We start from the raw sequence: 21045 nt of genomic DNA, 5'->3' as shown, positions 1-21045 counted from the left end.
ATAATTGAAGAAGACTTTTATAACATTTATCTAGAAGAGCACACTTGATATGGAAAATTGCTTCTGTTCTGTTTTTTCCTTCTTCAACTGTTGTTTGGTGCAACGTTTGCCCTTCCTATTTCCCTATCATTTAATTTCTGTTCAAATCAAAGTGATATAAATGTGAGTTCACACCCCGGACACGGTAATAAAGTGCTCATGGAAAAGGTGTAACACAAGCCGTTTTATAGCGGTTTTTATTTTCTCTGGGTGAATTTCCAAGGATATATAAGATGCTATTTCGGGATATACGATGGGAAACCCATAATATTTTATAGAAATCGTCTTGAATACTGTGAAAAATAAATGAGGTCTATGAAAACGTTTTTAGGTTTCTGTGCAGCAATATGGAGACAATATCGAACATGGATCAAGTTTCCATTTATTGAGAACCCAAAAATGGAGTAAAAAGGCGATCGACGTATAGTAGTAAAGCAAATTGTGAACATTTATTGCAAATTTTCTGCCGAATTAATTTATATCCTCAAATATGTTTTTGAAAAGTTCAAAACACCTTAAATCATCAATGAGCTAAAGAAGTGACCCAGTATTAAAGGATAAACTAAACAACTGAAATGTCAAATTATGACTCATTTGGTCGAAGAATATTCAGAGATACCTATGCGACCTATGCTATATACAATTTTTAATATCAATCTTCCTAGGAACACAAAATTTAAAGAGTTATATTATGTATGGCAACCTTTATCGTGATTATCGTGATCAAGATACGACCTTTATGAGGTGTTACAAACTAAATCAATAGTGACGACCTTTTTAATGGAAAATATGCCTAAGAACTTTACAGTACTAAGAATTGAGTTGAGCTGTTTCACGGGGGCTGTTATAAATGGATGGCACCCTATTTTTGATTCATGGTTGGGCTTAATCAATTTGTTGTTGTTGTTGTTTTCACCTTAAAAAGGTAGAATGTTCATGTAATAGTTGAAATGCTAAGTTTCACAGGGTGATGTTAAGTTTCACATGCTAAGTTTTACAAGGTGAACTTTTAATATCATCCAACGTTTGGTAGGAACCTAGGAACGTAAAACAATTCCTTTGAAATAAGCCGCTATATTTTTAAAAAACTCCGTATATCAGGTATTACAGTTATATGAAGTATACGAAAACGTGGACCTTTATAGCCAATTATCTGCCAGCTATGGTGGTGCAGTGTGTGAACTGCAAACACAAAGTTTAAGATAATTCTGTTGGGAAATGTAGCTAAAATCATCAATGGAATGTTGGGAGTACCGGTATATGGAGGCTACACGAAGTTGTCAATTTGTATAAGCGATTCTCTGTCATAAAAATCAGTACCCAATGCGAACTCCAAATTTCGAATTTGATATAATTCTTGTGAAAAGTGTGGCTAAAATCATCAAAATACCGAATATAGGGAGGTTCGAAGATGTGGACCTGTATAGCCAATTTTCTATAAAACATAAAAAAATTTCAGTAAAAAGTGTGACACAAATCATCAAAATACCGAATATGGAATATACGAAATCGTAGACCTTTAGAGTCAATTATCTAAATACCAAGTTTGAGGTAATTCTGTTGAAAAACTTAGCTAATAACATGAGTATACCGAATATTGGGATACACAGTTATATGGGACTATATGTGTTCATCTTTTATAGAAATTTTCTGTCCTAGGAGGTAGTACCCATTGCGAACGTCAAAGACCACGCGAACTTGAAACAATTCCGACGAAATCTGTGACACAAATCATAAAAATGTCGATACATACTGCGAACACATAATCCCAATTTACAGTAAATTTGGTTTGAAATTGTGACTTGAATGTCAAAAACCCTTAAATCTCTCGGAATAGTTATATAGACGTGGATTTATATAGCCCATTTGCAATACTAAAAATCCAGCAGATCTAAAACACTCCTGAGTAGAATTTTATCAACCTACTTCATTTCGATCACTAGTCCAACGGATTGGTATCCGGAGATATTGGTCGCTGGAAATGAATCGAGGAACCTCATTTTGTAACCATTAATTGGTGGCGAATGATGAGTCATGTTGGAATGTCCAAGGTCTGCGGCCAAAATGTTTGCTTGCCCAAGGCTTTAATACACCCTCCAGAATATTTTCGCGATAATATTCGGCATTTATTCTGATGCCACGGTCAATTAATACCATCGGCTTGTATGGCGGCCCACACCATCACCATGGCCGGCGCTTGAGTTCTGGTGGCCACCAATGCTGCACATTTTCAGCTGACCTCCTTGGCAAGTAAACACGATAATTTTGTTTGTTTAGAAACTGCTGGATAACGAATGTTTTCTCATCGGAGAAAACCAAATTCGGCAGTTCACCACTTTCGGCCAAGCGAAGCATCTCTTTAGCTCTTTTGAGTCTATTTTCTTTCGGTTGCGGTGTAAGTTCTTGTACTTTTTGGAATTTCAATTGGCTTTACCCCGAAGTCATTTCCAGTATTTGCGAATGGAATATCGCTTGAATTCCATCACGAATAACTTTTTTCCTGGAAAATTCTCACCAAAATGCTTTTGTCCGCTTGTAAACAATATAATGAGCTGTCGCTGGAATAATTTTACCAGCTGTCGGACGAGTGGCTTAGAAATGGCAGCAGTCTGAAGTTGGTTGCAGTTTTTTTCATCTCACCCTGTATATACCTTGCGTGGCCTGAAATGTATACATCGAGGTGTTACTAACAGAATGACCAACTTAATATACCCCCCATTGCTATGAGGGTATAAAAATAACTTTATATTCCAAGGGACAATGCAGTGCTTACGATCCCAATGTCGATCGTAAGCATGCCGAATGAGGCATAACAGAGACACGGGAAATTAATATTTATTTGGTATTCTTCTAACTGTGCCTAGGAATAACATTTACAGATATTTCTTCACTATTTGACGTAGTTGGATGTATTTATGGGTTTTGTTTTGACAATAATCCAAATGGTAACTAGTCCTTGCCCAGTGTAATCTTATAATTAGAAGAGTGTTGGGGCTCATTTGAATATCGTAGTTATTTTGTTATTTCAAAATGGTTGGGCTTAATTTTATTGTTTTTATACCTTCCACCACACATAGGATTGAGTTTGTAACTCATCGAAATAATAGTTTTAGACCAAAAAAGTGTATATATTCTTGATCAGCGTAAAACTCTGAAACGATCTAGCCTTGTCCGTAGAGTCAAAACGTATAAAGATATGAAGAACAGATCAATCATTTGTCTACAGGTAGGTAAAGTTCGAAGATGGGCTATATCGGTCCACGATTTTGTATAGCCCCCATATAACAGTACCCTCCGATAGTCGATATTTCGATGATTGCGTATGCAAGCTCACGTCTTCGTATAGCCTCCATATAACGATACCTCCCAATATTCGGTATTTTGATGATTTTAGCGACATTATTTACCGGAAAATTTCGTATTTAGAGTTCGTAATGGGAACTACAGTCTATGCTTACTGCGTTTTTACTGTTTTTTTTTTTTTTTTTTTTTTTTTTTTTGTAAAAGAAAACAAATGTTTCAAACAGAATCACTATCCTAATCAATGCGGCTAACCATGGAGCCTCTATAGAAAATGGTGTAGTTATAAAGGTTTTAAACTCTTCACCTTGGCCTAACCACCGAGAACTCGATATAAAAAGGAAATTAAAATTATGCCAGTATATTTGATCTGTACCCAAATATTGGCTGTTTTTAAACATTTGCTTTGAGGAAGTACCAAAAAAAATAAATCCATTTCTTTAGGAAATTTTTAAATTTGGGGAAAAAGTTTGTAAAAAATGTACTAAAATGCTTTCGTGGCTATAACAAAACATTCAACGAGAAATGGAAATGACAAAGAACAGACAGTTTTGTTACTTAAAAATTTGTAGGCAAGTGTGGTACCTAGCGATCTGTAAATGAATATTTTTTGCAATCAAATTTGCCCAATAATATTTTGCATATAATACACTTGTTAATAGATCTCTGACTCTCTCTCTCTCTCTCTCTCTGTATTCGCTCTAGCTGAACTATTGTCCTTTTACGATGCTGATATATGCATTGGTATCTCAAAACCGCCAAAGACTTAACAAAAAAGCTTGAAAGTATTTGAGGGCATTTCCAAAATGGCCTTCCCTAAATAAACATTTCTTGGAGTATATTTGCCAGACATTTTACATAGGGCTTTTAATGGGGTCCACAGCATGGAGGAGGTATAACCACTGTGTCTGGCTGTCCGTAGTAATCACTTTAACTTTAAAAAAATAACTTTAACGAAAACGTAAGGATATTCGAGGTTTTGGTGATATTAGTCACATTTTTCAAAGGAAAATTGATACTTCTCTTGTTATTTTTTTATGTTGCAACTTAAAATGTCTGCGAACATGAAATGCATCTACTTCAGTGTGCTCGAAAGGCAGAGCTTTACTAAGTCCTCGCTGATCCAAAACCCATAAAATTTTTCAGATTCTGAAAAAAGACATTCGAGTTAATTCAATTTAAAAATCAGTCCATCATTTTTTCACAGCTGGCATACGAAACGTGCAAACAACGAAGAATCCATACAACACTTACTCGCTACAGGCCGGGCGAAAATAAAGGATGGTACACTCATCATAACAGCGGTAGACAAGACGGACAATGGAGCTTTCTTTTGCACTGCCACCAATTCGGAGGGCAGTGAAACACTTGAGGTGCAAATGTCCGTCACATCGCCGCTCACTGCGGCCATCCAACCTACTGTCCAAACTGTGAATTTGGGAAAGACAGCGGATCTGGTGAGTATCATACCGCATGGCAATGTAATTCCAAAAGGCTTGGAAATATAAATCCAATTACCCAAAGCTCATCTACATGCAATGATAATAATGTGAAGCGAAATGTTTGCACGGTCTAATCCAAGCCATGAAACTTAAAAAACGTTTGTGGTTTTTACGGGTTTTGTGCCTGCTCCGTTTTGCTCGACACTCAACGATGCCTGGATTTGTTATTCTAACCATCATTAATTTGAATTTTAGATTTGCAGCATATCAGGTTTTCCCAAACAGAGCATTTCCTGGCTCAAGGATGGCCATCCACTGCGCGCCGGTGCCCGGGTTCGATTGCTTTCCAAAGAACATATGCGTATTACGTCCATCACCAAGGAGGACAAGGGTATGTATCAGTGTATGGTGAAGAACGACTTGGAATCTGTACAGGCCACTGCCGAACTAAGGCTGGGAGGTAAGTAATGTCCGCCTGCAAAGCCGTTTGGTATGTTGCCATTCTATTTGTCTTTCTTTCTCTCCATCTTTCTGTTTCGATATGTGCTGCTTCGTTCCTGAATTTCTATTTTGGAATTAAATTGAAACGAACAAAAAAAAAACGTAGAAGTTGCACCCCAGCTTATCTACAAATTCATTGAACAGACCATGCAGCCCGGACCCTCGGTCTCATTGAAATGCAGCGCAACTGGCAATCCAACACCGAAAATTGTTTGGCATTTGGACGGGTTTCCATTGCCTAATGTAAGTACATAACCATACACATTTATACTGGAATACTGATGCATGTATAGACATGCCGTATGTATATTTTTACTGGCCCATAACGGCACACATTCGTTCACATGCCATCTAACATGTTCCTAAACCATGTCGAAGTTCCTATCCGTGTGTGTGTGTTTGTGTTTCGGAATGATGCTTTTTTGGATATTGGTTGCTGCATACGAGTATGGCTGTGTGCGCACCATGTGTGTGTGTGTGTTTGTATTGGTGTATTGTGTTGCATACACAGATACTAAAATCCTCCTTTTTCAGTCAAAGAAAAATGTTTCGTTACACAGCTCTCCGAATATGGCAATCAATTTTAATTTAAAGCTCGAAATTAGAAAACACACACACACAGACATACATATACAGTCACACACATGTACATAACATGTACACAACATGAGAAAAATGCAACTGCATAAACTTTTGACCTCACCAAATTCTTTCTTTTTTTTCATTAGTATTTATGTGTTTGTATCGATGTGCGTCATGCCATAATCCATATGAGTGTACAGTGTTCATACATACGTATGTATGCATATTCCAAAAACATACATATATGCTATATGTGTGTAAACCCAGCAAACGTAGTCTTAGGCGTTCACAGTATAGATTTTTCTTACTGTTCGTTTTTAAATGTCCATTCAAAATCTCCATTATCCATTGAGATTGCCTAAAGTATGCACATGTATATACAAAAATACTCTTAACTTTTGGTAATGTTAGTAAAGTAAGCTGGAGGTTCTCTTTACTACGTTGCACTATAACAGAATGTCCAAGTGAAGTATGTGTCAAGTGAAGTCCTTCGTATTTATTATCGACATTATATGTGTGCAAAATATTGTACTTTTGGTCCTACAGAAAATACAAAACTTCTCGTATGGGATATATATGTATATATATATATATATATATATATATTTGTTCCCCACAACCGTAATATGCACATATATCAAATACAACTCATTTTATTTATGCCAAATTTTATCGATATATATCTTTATCCGTATGATTTAATTATCCCATAAAAACTTAAGACTTTCTTTACTGGTTTGGAAAAGAACTTGTTCCTAAATATAGTTTCATTGTTCCAAAGAGTTCCGATTAGAAATAATTTATTAAAAAATCTTTCTCTTTCATCGCTCTTTTTCCCTCCATTGTTCTTTCGGAACAATGATTTGTACACCCGAGTTGTGTGGTTTGCAAAGTGATATTCAATATGTGTACAAACAACGTTTATTTTAAAATGTGGCAGGACGAAGAGGACGATACAAAATGAGTTATACAAAAGGAACTAGAGGACATAAAGAGCTGGATCTAGTTCGGATTTGTCCATTCGCGGAATAGATCGTTTGCACTAGTTCGTTCTGGAACAAACCAGCTCTAATAGAAATATTAGTGGGATTCACTTTACATCGTTTGACTTTGTCCTGGTATGTTTCGATAACACTTGATTCTCACTGGGTTTTCCCAAAATTATCCAAATGTGACCTGAAAAAGACTACTTCACGGTTATTGTCTTCAATAGGTATTTTGTCACACACAGCTAAAAGATGCACTGCCTAATTTTTTCGATCTAAGAAATATAATAGTAGGGTCAGTACGCCCATTACATAATGTAGGGTTTTTAGTATTCTTAAAGCTTTAAACTTACTCACTTTCCTATGTATTAGGGATACGTATTTTGCTAATTGTTGATACTCCGCTGATTCTTGACGATTCGAAAGAAATTTAGCAGATGTTGTTCTCATCATATCCAGCTATGAAAAACGAACTTTTGAGGGTCTTCTTTGTCCCTCAAAAACATACCATTGGCCCCATAGCGCAATGCATAGGGGTGTAGGGTATCATATAGTCGGACCAGCCCGACTTTTGTCCTTTACTCGATTTAATTTGCCGAAAAGGTTCAGAAAAAACCTAATAACTGTATGATCCATTTAAGCATAGACAAATAAAGATATAGAATGAACAGTAGTCTCATCTGCTATCTACGAAAAAAAAACGCTTCAATACCCAGCAACTAGCATTCGATTTAGATGAGTCCTATTGCTATTACAATGTGAAATAAAATATATATTAGAATTAGAGAACAAAACAAAATATAATAAAATGTGCCCACCGCACTTGCATCTGAATCGGATGTCGATAGATTTCGAACCCACCCAGCCTTCGCTTACAATGTCGGTAGATTTCGGACCCATCCAACATTCGCTTACATTGTCGGTAGATTTCGGACTCGTCTGACGGCCTAGGCCATCGCTGTGTAAATACAGGTTTTGTATGGGTCGCACCTACATTGTCAGTGGTCTCAGTTGGAAGATGTATGTGCAAAAAAATCCGCTGGGTTCACTCAATTCTCTCAAAACACAAAATATCGAATAGGCAGTGACTTCGATTACATTTACATTCTCCAACTAAGTCCTGAAGTATAAAAATAATCAACTTAAATAGCAGAAAAATGAATAAATTGTTTCCGAAGTCGGGTGACATTACTATCCCTGAGTGATTTTACTGCCCCAATGATCATGGCGGCCTCTGCCGGGAGGGTAAGCATTAAAACTTTTTAGTCTATACTTTTATTTGTCTATGGTTTAAATAGATCATACAGTTATTACGTTCTTTCCGAACCTTTTCGGCAAATTTAATCAAATAATTTTATTGAACAAGTTTAGATTTGTTCGAATTGGTCACCTTTGAGTTTTGTTGAGTTGAGTTTTGGTGGACAGCCGAAGGTGCACATTTTCAGCTGACCTCTTTGGCAAGTAAACACGATATTTTGGCTCTTTTGAGTCTATTTCCTTTTTGTTGCGGTGTTAGTTCTTACACTTTCTGGAATTTCAATGGCTAGGGGTAAGCTCATTTTTCAATATTTGCCGAATGGAATATTGCGATATGTTCAGCTCACGGGCCATTTTTCGGCCACTGTCACGCGGGTTTCGATCAAGTCGTTTCTTTACTTTTCGAACCATTTCTGCTGATGTTGCTGTTCGAGACAAGATTTATTCACATTTGAATGCTGGAGTGCTCTAAAGATAGCCACTTATGATTTTCCAGCCAAATATAAAGAAATCACACTATCACGCTTCAATTCCATCACGAGATACGATTTATTCACATTTAAATGCTGGAGTGCTCTAAAGATAGCCACTTATGATTTTCCAGCCAAATATAAAGAAATCACACTATCACGCTTCAATTCCATCACGAATAACATTTTTTTTTTTGGAAAATTCTCACCAAATTGCTTTTGTCCGCTTGTAAACAATATAATGAGCTGTTACTGTAATAATTTTACCAACTGTCGGACGAGTGGCTTAGAAATGGCAGCAGTCTGAAGTTGGTTGCAGTTTTTTCATATCACCCTGTAAATGTTTCAATTTGAGCGGTATTTTTCGACGGATTTTTTTTTTTTTTTAATTTTCAGATTCGTTCCAAATGCTGGAGGGTATACGAAAATTCAGTTTGATCGAACTTAGCTGATTTTTTACTTGTTGTCTTTTAAACGCATAAATGTTATTAATTAACATTTTCATGGTTGTAAAATATTTGTCGATAATATTTTATTCAAATATAGGTGAAATCTGGTTTATTACATGTACGGGATTATTTGCGCTGATTGTCCAGCCGAATGTTGAGCTTTAAGCTACGTGAACAAAAACAAAACTATATTAAAAGACACTACAAATTCACCCAAGAGTAAATGTAGAACTTTAACATTTCTTCTTATATTTAATAATGCATGTAATTTCTTTAATTGTAATTCCCTTAATTTTATACCCTCCACCATACTATGGAGGGTATATTAACTTTGTCATTCCGTTTGTAACTCCTCGAAATACTCATGTCAGACCCAACAAAGTATATATATTCTTGATCAGCCTAAAATTCTAAGTCGATTTAGCGATGTCAGTCTGTCTGTCTGTCCGTCTGTCTGTCTGTTGTAATCACGCTATCTTTCGAATGAATTGAGATAGATGGCTAAAATTTTGCACACATGTTTATTTTTCCAGTAGGCAGGTTAAGTTCGTAAATGGGCCATGTAGGTCCACGTTTTCATATAGCCCCCATATAACGGTACCTCCCTATATTCGGTATTTTGATGATTTTAACGACATTATTCACGGGAATTGTTTCAAATTTGGTATTTGAAGTTCGTTATAGGAACTACAGTCTGTGACAGAAAATTGTCTGTGCGGGTTCAGGTCTTCGTATAGGCCCCATATATCAGTACCTCCCCATATTCGGTATTTTGTCGATTTTAGGTACAATACCCACCGAAATTGTTTCAAATGTGGTATTTGAAGTTCGTAATGGATGCTACAGCCTGTGACAGAAAACTGTCTATGCTGGTCCAGGTCTTTGCACAGCTCCAATTTAACGGCACCTCCTTATATGCGATATTTTGATGATTTTAGCTACATTATTTACCGTTTATTTCAAGTTTCCAATTTGAATATGGTAATGGCTTATGACAAACAATGCGTATGTATGTCCACGTCGTATAGACCCCAATATGACGGCTATATTCGGTATTTTTAAAATTTTAACAGAATTTTTTAAGGATTTTATTTTTTAAAAATTTCCAAATTCGTTGCAAATGGTGGAGGGTATTAAAAGTTCGGCCCGGCCGAACTTAGTGCTTTTTAACTTGTTTTTATTCAAACGACTAACTTTATAATATGATTTGTTGCTTTGAAAATATGCCATCGATCCCATAGTGCATTGTAGAGTTATCTGTAGCAAATGAACGTTAATAACGGAAATTTATGTGGTGTAGCTAATAACAACTATGATCGTTATTGACGTAGTGTTACGGCTTCAGAGCGTTTAAAATTTGAAATCGGGTGGAACTTATTCAAATCCCACTAAATTTGCTGAGATATTTGTATCTTGTATGGTATCTCTCGTGCGATGTGTTAGTGGTTTACGATGTACGTATGTATTGGTGTTGGTGTACGATGTGTTAATTTAAAGGCTCTGAGAAGCAGCATGTATGTATACCGGAACCGATTTTCACCTAACTAGACGTCATAAGACTCAGGTTAAATTCGGTCGAAAGGGCCAAAATCCATCCTACTTTGGCTGATATTACAAATTTGCTGAACAATGACCTTGATGTTGGACTTTGATATATAGAAACTATATCCAAATGAACGGTAATCGCAGAATTTGACATAGCTGTTTCTAAGCTGTATCTGACATATTGTACCAAAAATCATTATTATATAGTGCGGATGGGGGTCGGATTAATTCAAGACACTTATTTTCTGTTGTTAAGCCAAGTGTTATGTTGACTATTAGTGGAGTGGACTAGTCTATACGTCAAGAGACTTCCAATGACTTAATATTCCTTGATTCAGTACACTGTTCCCGCTGTAGGTCGACAATACCGATAGAAAACACAATCAATCTGTACTCTCTTGTGAAATAAAGTTTCGATACGATCAATATAGCCATCGATTGTTTGCAAGCTCAAACTGCGACTGGTGTTCTCTGTATTTCTTCATTACGATCTTCCATCCTGGAGTGCCTGCTTAAAATTCCTTGAATTGTTTTACTGGGTATTGGTTCTCCGTACATTTTGCCTGGAATGTTGTTTCATTTGCTGTTGTGCCATAGCCATTCGATGCAATAGTACATTCGTTGTTGTTGCTGCTGCCGCTGTTGTGTTATTTTTTCATGGTAATCCATCCAACTGAAGTTTTTGAAAACATTTCACATTTTACCAAAGCAATAAAAACAACAACCACAGCCGGAAGTTGGCACTGACGATGTGGCTGGTACTTAGTTGCGTTTTTTTTTTTTTTTTTTGCTGCATTGTTTTCCGTTACTGTTCTGTTTGCATTCAATTTCGACTGGTCATACATATGTATGTATATATGTACCGACGTCCATGCCATGTCCAATTACACATACACATAGTCATATAGCACACATTTTTTGAATGATGTTAAAAATTGAGAGGTTAGTTCAAGGGACTGGGTTTTTAAGGGGGTCATTTACTCTCGTATTGCCGTACTGTTCGTCCTTGCCCTGTGGATAGTACCCATAGTGATGAATGAGATGAGTTGGAAGTGGAATTCTTGGGAAGACAGTTACATTTCAGTATTCGTTTTCTTTAAAAATGCTCCAGAGTTGGACCAATTTCCTTTTAAAGTTTGCTTGCAATTCTACGAAAGATGCCAATAAAAGCTTTTGCCATTCCGTTGCCAAAAAATAAACATAAAGGCGTACGCATGCAAAATGAACAAATATGAGAAGGTAGATACATATGTGTGTGTACATATGGGAATTTCGACACATACAACATACATACAGTGCTTTGTAGCCTTAAAAACTGAATTTTCTCATTTTTTCAGCTCAGTTTTCTGACGATGGAAAGCCAGAGCAATCCAAATATTTTGCATAAAATTGAGAAAATATCTCCTGCGATATCCCACTCTCGAACGCAACGACTTAAAAAATACACTCACACACAAAAATGGTGTTAAATTGCCACAGGAAAACAAAAATTTCAAGCCACACAAATTGTTGCTGTTGTTTTTGCTTTTTTAATTCCTTGCCATCCTCTTCACTTAATACGAGTACACACAAAAATGAAACAAGCATATGCACGCTGTTATCAGTCTGGAAACATGAAAAGCTTTTCCGCCAGCCGTTGGCTCCAATTTGTTTTGCTGAGACAAAATGCCGTTAATATGAGGGGTGCTGTAGTGAACTGAGATCAATATTTCGTAGCCATACAGAACTTTTCTGTTGTTTTGATTTTCGCGAAAAAAATTCTGATGACCAAAATACATTCATGTATCCGATTGCGGGGTAAAAACTGCAACAAAGCCGATTTGTATCAAATTTCTCCGCGTTGAATATCCGATCAAAAACAAAGAACTAAAAAGAAAATTAAATTTTGTATTTGGCCATGGATACAGATAAAAAACAATGCAATTTCAGTAGTTTAGTGTCGACTATCATTTATTCAAGGCTTCAACTTTTACCGCTGATGTATGTAAAATATTTCATGAAAATCTAAAATCGAACTCATCACTGGAGCTATGAAGAGGATATCAATATTGAAAACATTTCACTTGTGAGCTATCGCATAAAATTCGAAAACAAGTAAAAAACATTAATTTCGGCTGTTTAAAGAAAATACCCAGCGTATCACCCAATACGTATCTGAATTCAAACGTGTTCCACTGTAAACTACAAATGCTAGGAAGACCGTCTGGATAATACTGTTTAACTTTTCAAAAAGCCATAAAGTGGGCGAGCCCGTTACATGGGGCCATTCAAAAACCATAAACCATAATCCTTTATGATATTCTATTGTCATGAGTATTTCATTAATTGATTTTTCTATACTCTACATGGATTCAAAAGCTGATTTATGAATTGCTTCACTACGCTTTGCAGATTTATTTAAAGAAAACAATCCAATGCGTAAAATTATTTTCTAAGTGTCCGCCCTAGGGTCGGGGTTTAAAGTTTCCTTCGGCCCGTCGAACTTAGCGAAGTATACTGGACTGGGAGTATATTCAACGGCTGGAACGTAAAGTAAAATTGAATGCATACTTTGTAAATTCTTAAAATGTATCTTTTAAAAACCGGATGTAGCAGAACAGACGAAGATGATCCCACTTTTTGGATATATATTTTTCTGACTTTTCTTACCCAGTTATTGATCAGAATCATACAAACTTTCCAAGAAAAATTAGCTTCGATGGTCGGCAATATCTTAAACTGTGTATGTTAAACTGAATATGTGGGCTTATTATTTCTCGTGGGTCAAAATTAAAAAAAAAATATCTCTTAGAATGGGAAGGAAGCACCCGATTTGGCCTTGTTCATCTGGTAACTCCATTGCAATTTTGCACAAACGTAACTGTTGCAAAATGTGAAATGGAAACTGATTTTCGCTAATTTTCAAGTGCAATTTTAAAACTTTATATAGCTTATATTTTTTTCATGCGATGCTGTATTATATTCGGAAATATGCAGGAAAGTCTGTTCGACGGGTTTTCAGTCTATAAATTTGGTTGTTTGTAATTTATAGACTGAAACTTGGAACTAAAGATATAGCATAAGAAACGGTACGGAGGTACCTCCGAAAAAACATATATTTTGTACGCATATATATGTTGATCGGTTCAAGACAATATCTTCAAATTTGAAATGTATAACGCAATTTGGTACAAAATTGAATTTGCCAAATTTCATAGAAATCGGGTAAGATATAGATAAAATCTCCAAATATATTATCGGTCGATTTCACATATTTGATGCACCAAAAACGACATGTATGTCTGACTGCAAAGATATTCGGAACCATCGACGGAATTTCACATATTTGATGCACACGATATATATGTCCGATTCCCTTGAAATTCGGAAAAGCGGCGGAATTTGGTACAAAAATAAATATGCATATAAAACTTCCATATAAATTTGCTGAATTATATTGTTACCGGCTCAGATTTGGATATATCTCCCGATTTAACATATTTGATGCACCAAACACCACATGTAGTCCGATTCCAATGAATTCCTGAATAAGTGACAAAACTTGGTACAAAAATAAATTTCCCAATTTTTTTCAAATTTGGATATTGCCCCCACATATATTTTCCGATTTCGTGAATTTGATGCACCAAACACGCTATGTGTCTCTAATTACAATGAAATTCGGAATATGTAATTGAATTTTGCTCAAAACTAAATTTACCAAATAATATTGAAATCGGTGGAGATTTGGCTATGATTTTATTAAGAAACATAGACCCACCACGCCTTTGGAATGGTATTAGGCTAAGAGTGAAAAGACTATGCAACAAGTTAATGGAGGCTACGATAATTTCAGGGAAGTATGCAGATTCAGTTGTATTGCTCCATCCAATAACTCTGATAGCAACAGAAATGCCGTTTAAAAAATACATTTGACAATTGACATGGCAATTAATAAATCTCAAGGACAAACGCTTCGTGTATGCGGACTAAATTTGGCATGCTCCTATTTTTCTAAACGGTCAGCTGTACCTGGCATGTTCACACGTTGGTAGACCAAGCGATTTTTTAACCCGGTACGTTCAAAAGAAAGTGGAAATATCTATACACTTTTTTCTCTGAATATCATATAGAGAGAATGCAATTATTGATATTATCTAAACTCCGTACATCTTAATATTTATTTCAAATATGGATCAGGTGCATAACCATCCATATTACAGAATAAATGGGAGTTTCCATTCACAAAATAAAATTTCGTGAGAATTCCCATTCAAATCGATTTGCTATAACTAAATTATGGGAACAAATAAAATCAGCATTTTTCAATAAAAAAAACCAGTAAAGAAAGTCATAAAGTCGGGCGGGACCGACTTTATGATACCGTACACCACTTTGCTAATTTAGTAGAGCTCGGCATAACAATTAAAAGTTATTATGGGAGAATTCAATCATACACGTTATGATTATAATTATAATTTTAAGTTCAAAGGACTAAATATGCCGAAGAATCTCCTAAATTCGGACTTGTATTGCCCATTTGGTGCACAATTAATTTGAAATCGGATAAAGATATATACGTGGCTATAGCCAAATCGGAACCGATCACAATTAATATTTGCAAACATATTTCTGAGTTGTATTTGATATATTTCCCTGTTTATCGTTGCTACGGAGTGCATATTACGGCTGTGGGTAACAAATATAACAAATAGGATGAACAGTATATATGGGAGCTATAGATATATCTGAACCGATCTTTCCTAAATTTGGCATACTAGCTTCTAGACTAATTCGGTCGTAGGTGCCAAATTCCATCCCATTTGGACAAATATTAGACGTTTGGTGCACAATAAAAGAAAAATCGGACGAAGTTATATATGGGAGATATATCCGAATCTGAACCGATCTCGATAAAATTTAGCAAATGTATTTCTGAGCTGTATTTGATATATTTCCCCGAATATAGTTGTTACAGAGTGCTGCGGAGGACAAAAATAACAAATCGGATGAACAATATATATGGGAGCTATTGCTATATCTGAACCGATTTCGATCAATTTTGGCATACTTATTTTCAGGCCTAATTTGATGATATTACACGCTTGGTGCACAATAAAAGGCAAATCGGACGAAGATATATATGGGAGCTATATCTAAATTTTTACAGATTATCTCCAATTTCAATAGGGTTCGTCCTTGGGCCAAACAAATGTTGTTTGGAAAATTTCATCTCAATCGGATAATAAATGCGACCTGAATTTTGTTGACAAGAATAAATGGACAGACGGACGGACGAACGGACAGACGGACTGACATGAATAAATCAACTCAGAAAGTGATTCTATGGAGATCCTCAATAGTAGCTATGGGACTATCTTGCTTCCTTCTCCATGTTACAAACAAATGCACAAAGACATGGTGTAGGTGTAGGGTATAAATATCCCTTGCAATTTCAAAGGGAAACAAGTTAAAAAGCAGTAAGTTCGGCCGGGCCGAACTTTGAATACCCTCCACCATTTGGAACGAATTTCGAAATTTTCAAATAATAAAATCCTTAAAAAATTCTGTTAAAATTTTAAGAATACCAAATATAGCCGTTATATTGGGGTCTATACGACGTGGACCTACATAGGCCTTGTTTGTTGTAAGCCATTACCATATTCAAATTCGAAACTTGAAATAAACGGTGAATAATATAGCTAAAATCATCAAAATATGGTATATAGGGAGGTATCGTTATATCGGAGCTATGCGAAGACCTGGACGTGCATAGAAAATTTTCTGTCACAGGCTGTAGCATAAATTACAAACGTCAAATACGACATCTCAAACAATTTCGGTGGGTATTGTACCTAAAATCGTCAAAATAGCGAATATAGTGAGGTACTGATATATGAGGACTTACAAACAAAATGACAAAGTTAATATACCCACCATAGTATAAAGGAGGGTATTCACATTCGAACATTTGGGGAAAACAGAATTTGTTGAAGTATTTTTTGTTTAGTTAATTGGGTCGTTTCCACGCACATTTCGAGAAAGAAAAAGAAAAGAAAGAAGTTAAGGTTTCAAAAGATGTTAAATTTGTAGAAAGAGAAAATGGCCAATTAACCAAAGATTCGCCAAACACGGAAGATAATTTAGAAATTAATTCAAATTCTGACAGTGATTTTGAAGATGCTGTATCAGAAAGTAACAACAGACAAGAATCGGAATAAGCGATTTGCAGTTTTAGAAAATTAAGAAACGGAAAAATATTTATTTCAAATGCCACTCATGAAGAATTGGCTATGCTATCCCAGGAGTTTGTTAAAAGCACAGAAATTCCAATCTCTTATTTTGAAGCTACTAAAGGAGACCAACGATCACAATGGTTAGCTGCAATGAAAATGGAAATGAGTTCTTTGGTCGAAAACAGAACTTGGGAACTTACTGAACTTCCTAAGGGAGCTAAAGCTCTCCCATCAAAATGGGTTTACAAAGTAGAAACAAAAGCGGATGGCAGTGTGGACAGGTACAGGGTTGCCCATATTCGACGGACCCATCTGGCAACGCCATAACTTTTGACAGAGATGTCACATCGCTTAAGCAGATTTTTACCATGAACCATGGTAGAAGAATATAGGTACCCGCTTCGACACAGCTGCTGGGACAATGAACTGTCAAACCAATTTTGGAATCGAAATTTTTGAATGAAAAATTACTCAAATTTGTAAAAATTATTAAAAAATGAATATTATAACAACCTCCGATTGGCGTTGTGTGGTAAAACATAGACAAATGTACTTATTTTTGCAGAAATATTTAAACAATTTTGACACATCAATGTTCCCAAGCGTTGATGCATCTACCTGTATTTTTCTACCATGCCATGAACCAATACACGCCACGCGAGCGCTCTGAAATAGTTGAAATTTACATTCAACAGAAGAAGTCAATTGTGAAAACTCAACGTGCTTTTAAAACATTAAAAAATGTGAGAAGTGCGCCTTCTAAGAACACCATTAAGCGTTTATACGAAAAATGTTCGACTGGTAAGGCTCTTTCTAATCCGAAGAGGCCATATAAAAGTCGACCAAGGCGATCGGCCGAGAATATCGCTGCCGTACGAGCCAGTGTTGAGAGGTCCCCAAGAACATTCCAAAAACGCCGTTCTCAGCAGTTGGGAAAGAAAGTAATTCTTGCTCTATATGTAGACGATGGTTTAATTGCTGTGTCCGAAGTTAACGACTTGAAGATCTTTCTAGATGAGCTTAAAACAGAATTTAAAATTACACACAATGATGCAAATTACTTTCTTGGTTTAGAAATTGCAAAGTCAGATGAATGTGTAAAAATAAGTCAGAAATCATATGCTAAGAAAATTCTGGAGAAATTTAAATTTTCGGAGTGTAGAGCAGTATCAACTCCAATGGAATGTATTGCATTCGTTGCTGATGTTCAAAAATCAACAATTGATTTTCACATATCGGCCAACAGTTGGAGCCATAATGTATTTAAGGTTAGGAACTAGACCGGATTTGGCATATAGTGTTGGTTTTTTTGTCAAGATCTCTTGAATCCCCCACAATTGGAGATGTACAAAGACTTAAGCGAGTTTTTCGTAACATTTCTGGCACACTTAAATATATCATTATTACAAATATTGAAACACAGCAACACCATTTGATACCATTTACAAATTACTACATAATATCAATAAAATCAAACTTTATTAAGTTGTCGTTTCTCTCAGAGGTATCCTTCTTGCATTTCGCCCTGAGCTGTTTACATTGAACCATTAAAATAGTATTATTAAATTGAAATCTATTTCTATGAGTTTCCGACTTTCGTAATTTGATATTGTTTTAAAAAATGTGAATAAGTTAACAGAAAAACTATTTTAAATATCAATACCGAATAAATATTTACTAGAGCGACTCACATATCGCTTTTATTATTATTTTTAAATTGTATTTATCGGCATTCTCAAAAAAATAATATTGGCTCTATGTAAAAGTTGTCATTAAATTTTCAAATTTAATCAATTTTACAAATGCAATGGAGTAAATGACTTGAACACCGGTCCATCGTCACTGTTATATCCCATAGCTATTCCCCTGAAATCGACCAATGTACATACAGGTTGTACATATTTAATTCAATAGGAAATTGTATGTTGCCTGCTGAGCAATTATTCGCTTTGAACAATCAACCACCTTCATCATCATCGCCATCGTCATCATCACACACTCTGCATGTGGATAGATGGATGCTGATGTTTTATGGTACAGATCCGAGAACCGTCTCTTCATATTCCACTATCTGCTATCTTTCCAGAATGACCGACTTATGATTGGACAATATGTTACCATGTTCGGTGACGTCATTAGTCACGTTAATATTTCTGCAGTCAAATCGGAAGATGGTGGCGACTACGAATGCAAAGCAATTTCTCGAGCAGGTGAAGCATCACACACTGCTCGACTGAATATTTATGGTAAGTTTGTTTTAAATTGATTACAAAAGCTGTCCATCCCTAGGAGAAATAGAGAGCAAGAAGAAAGAGAGAGGGAGAGAAGAATGTGGCACATGAAAAAGGTCCTTGTCACATATGTATGTGCCTGGTGGAAACAGAAGCATATGCAAATTCAGAATGATTATTCATTTCTCCTATACGAATGGGAGTTTAAGAGTTTGGTCTTTTGTTGTTTTCGATTTTCTCCGTTTTCTTAATTTTTTTTTCTAATTTAGGTATGCCCTATGTACGACCCATGCCCAAGTTGTCTGCTGTAGCTGGAAAATCGTTTTTCCTCAAATGTCCTGTGGCAGGATATCCCATCGATAGCATTATCATAGAAAAAGGTATGTATTCATCAGTCCAACCATGGAGCCGAGAAGAAAACCCTCGCCATGGCACACACATACACACGGATGTTTTCGTCATGTGCATATGCACGAGTTGGGACTGCATATTTCATAAATCAATTTCATTTATTTCACTTCCGCCCTTCTCGTTCCACACTCGTGCTGTCGCATCGCTTCCACATTGCCAACTCAATCTCCATTACACAACTAAATGAATGCAATAACCCATCATCCATTCTTGTTTGCATCATCAGATGGCGTCAAACTACCCACGAACATATGACAGCGTGTCCAAAATGGCACGTTGCTCATTGAGAACGTCCAACGAACAGCCGACCAGGGCACCTACACATGCATTGCTCGCAACAAGCACAACTACACGTCGCAGCGTTCAGTCGATGTCAAAGTCCTGGGTAAGTCCTGTTGCCTCAACGAGGGTATGTGTTATTCCATTTTTCATCTGGCCCAATGTAATTTGTTTCCATTAAGTACGCAGATATTGCACAAATATTGCAAAATGTAATATGATCCTCGTTTACATAGAGCGCACACACATGTACACACACACACACACACTAACAATCGCCCCACATGCCACGAGGACATTCGTTAATTTATGACCGGTTAGTTTCTCACATTTAAATTAGATTTAGAGACGACCACTTTAAATGTTTACTGATGCGTACGCTCAAGTATATTGGAATTTTATGGTCCTTATCGTCAGTGCATGCCAGCACAAAATGGAATAAATTAATTTTACGAAATTCCGAATAAAAATCATGGATTGGTCTGAAATAAGTTTTAAAAGTTTATGCTGAGAATACTGGTGATTTTTCACAGCAAATAAACATGTGATAATATTTTACACGATTTTTTAAACTCCACCATAGTATTGAGGGCTCGGCCGAACTTATTGCTTTTTTACTTTTTATACCCTATACCGCATAGTGGTAAGGGTATTATGTCTTTGTGCATTTGTTTGTAACAGGCAGAAGGAAGATCTGCATAGAATCACATTCTGAATCGATTTATGCATGTCCGTCCGTCTGTCCATGTATTTTTGTAAACAAAGTACAGTTCCAGATGAAATTTTGTACAAATCATTTGTTTGGCCCAAGAACAAACCCTATTGAAATTGGAGATAATCGGTCAAAATTTAGATATAGCTCTTCGTCCGATTTGCCTTTTATTGTGCACCAAACGTGTAATATCAGCCCGAATAGTATGGAATATAGCACATACAACCAAATTAGGCCTGAAAATAAGTATGCCAAATTTGATCGAAATCGGTTCAGATATAGCTATAGCTCCCATATATAATGGTCATCCGATTTGTTATTTTTGTCCTCCGCAGCCGTAGTATGCACTCTGTAAGAAATATATCAAATACAGCTCAGAAATACATTTGCTAAATTTTATCGAGATCGGTTCAGATTTGGATATAGCTCCCATATAAAACTTCGTCCGATTTTTCTTTTATTGTGCACCAAACGTTTAATATTTGTCCAAATGGGATGGAATTTGGAACTTACGACCGAATTGAGTCTAGAAGCCAGTTTGTCAAATTTGGTAAAGATCGGTTCAGATATAGCCATAGCTCCCATATATATTGTTCATCCGATTTATTGTATTTGTTACCCACAGC

At 36.1% G+C, this 21045-nt stretch overlaps 1 protein-coding gene across 1 annotated transcript in view; it reads left to right on the top strand.

The window, feature by feature from the left end:
- LOC101892537 (cell adhesion molecule Dscam2) overlaps nt 1–21045 on the top strand; it is a 216580-nt gene that overhangs the window by 78777 nt on the left and 116758 nt on the right. The window contains 6 exon segments of the mRNA XM_059128063.1: nt 4547–4796; nt 5037–5241; nt 5389–5525; nt 18873–19032; nt 19287–19397; nt 19655–19813. Coding sequence (XP_058984046.1) covers nt 4547–4796; nt 5037–5241; nt 5389–5525; nt 18873–19032; nt 19287–19397; nt 19655–19813 — 1022 coding nt within the window.

The sequence above is a fragment of the Musca domestica genome, unplaced genomic scaffold (genome assembly GCF_030504385.1).
Source record: "Musca domestica strain aabys unplaced genomic scaffold, Musca_domestica.polishedcontigs.V.1.1 5, whole genome shotgun sequence".
Classification (NCBI taxonomy): Eukaryota; Metazoa; Arthropoda; class Insecta; order Diptera; family Muscidae; genus Musca; species Musca domestica.
This window is presented reverse-complemented; position numbering and strand designations above follow the sequence as displayed.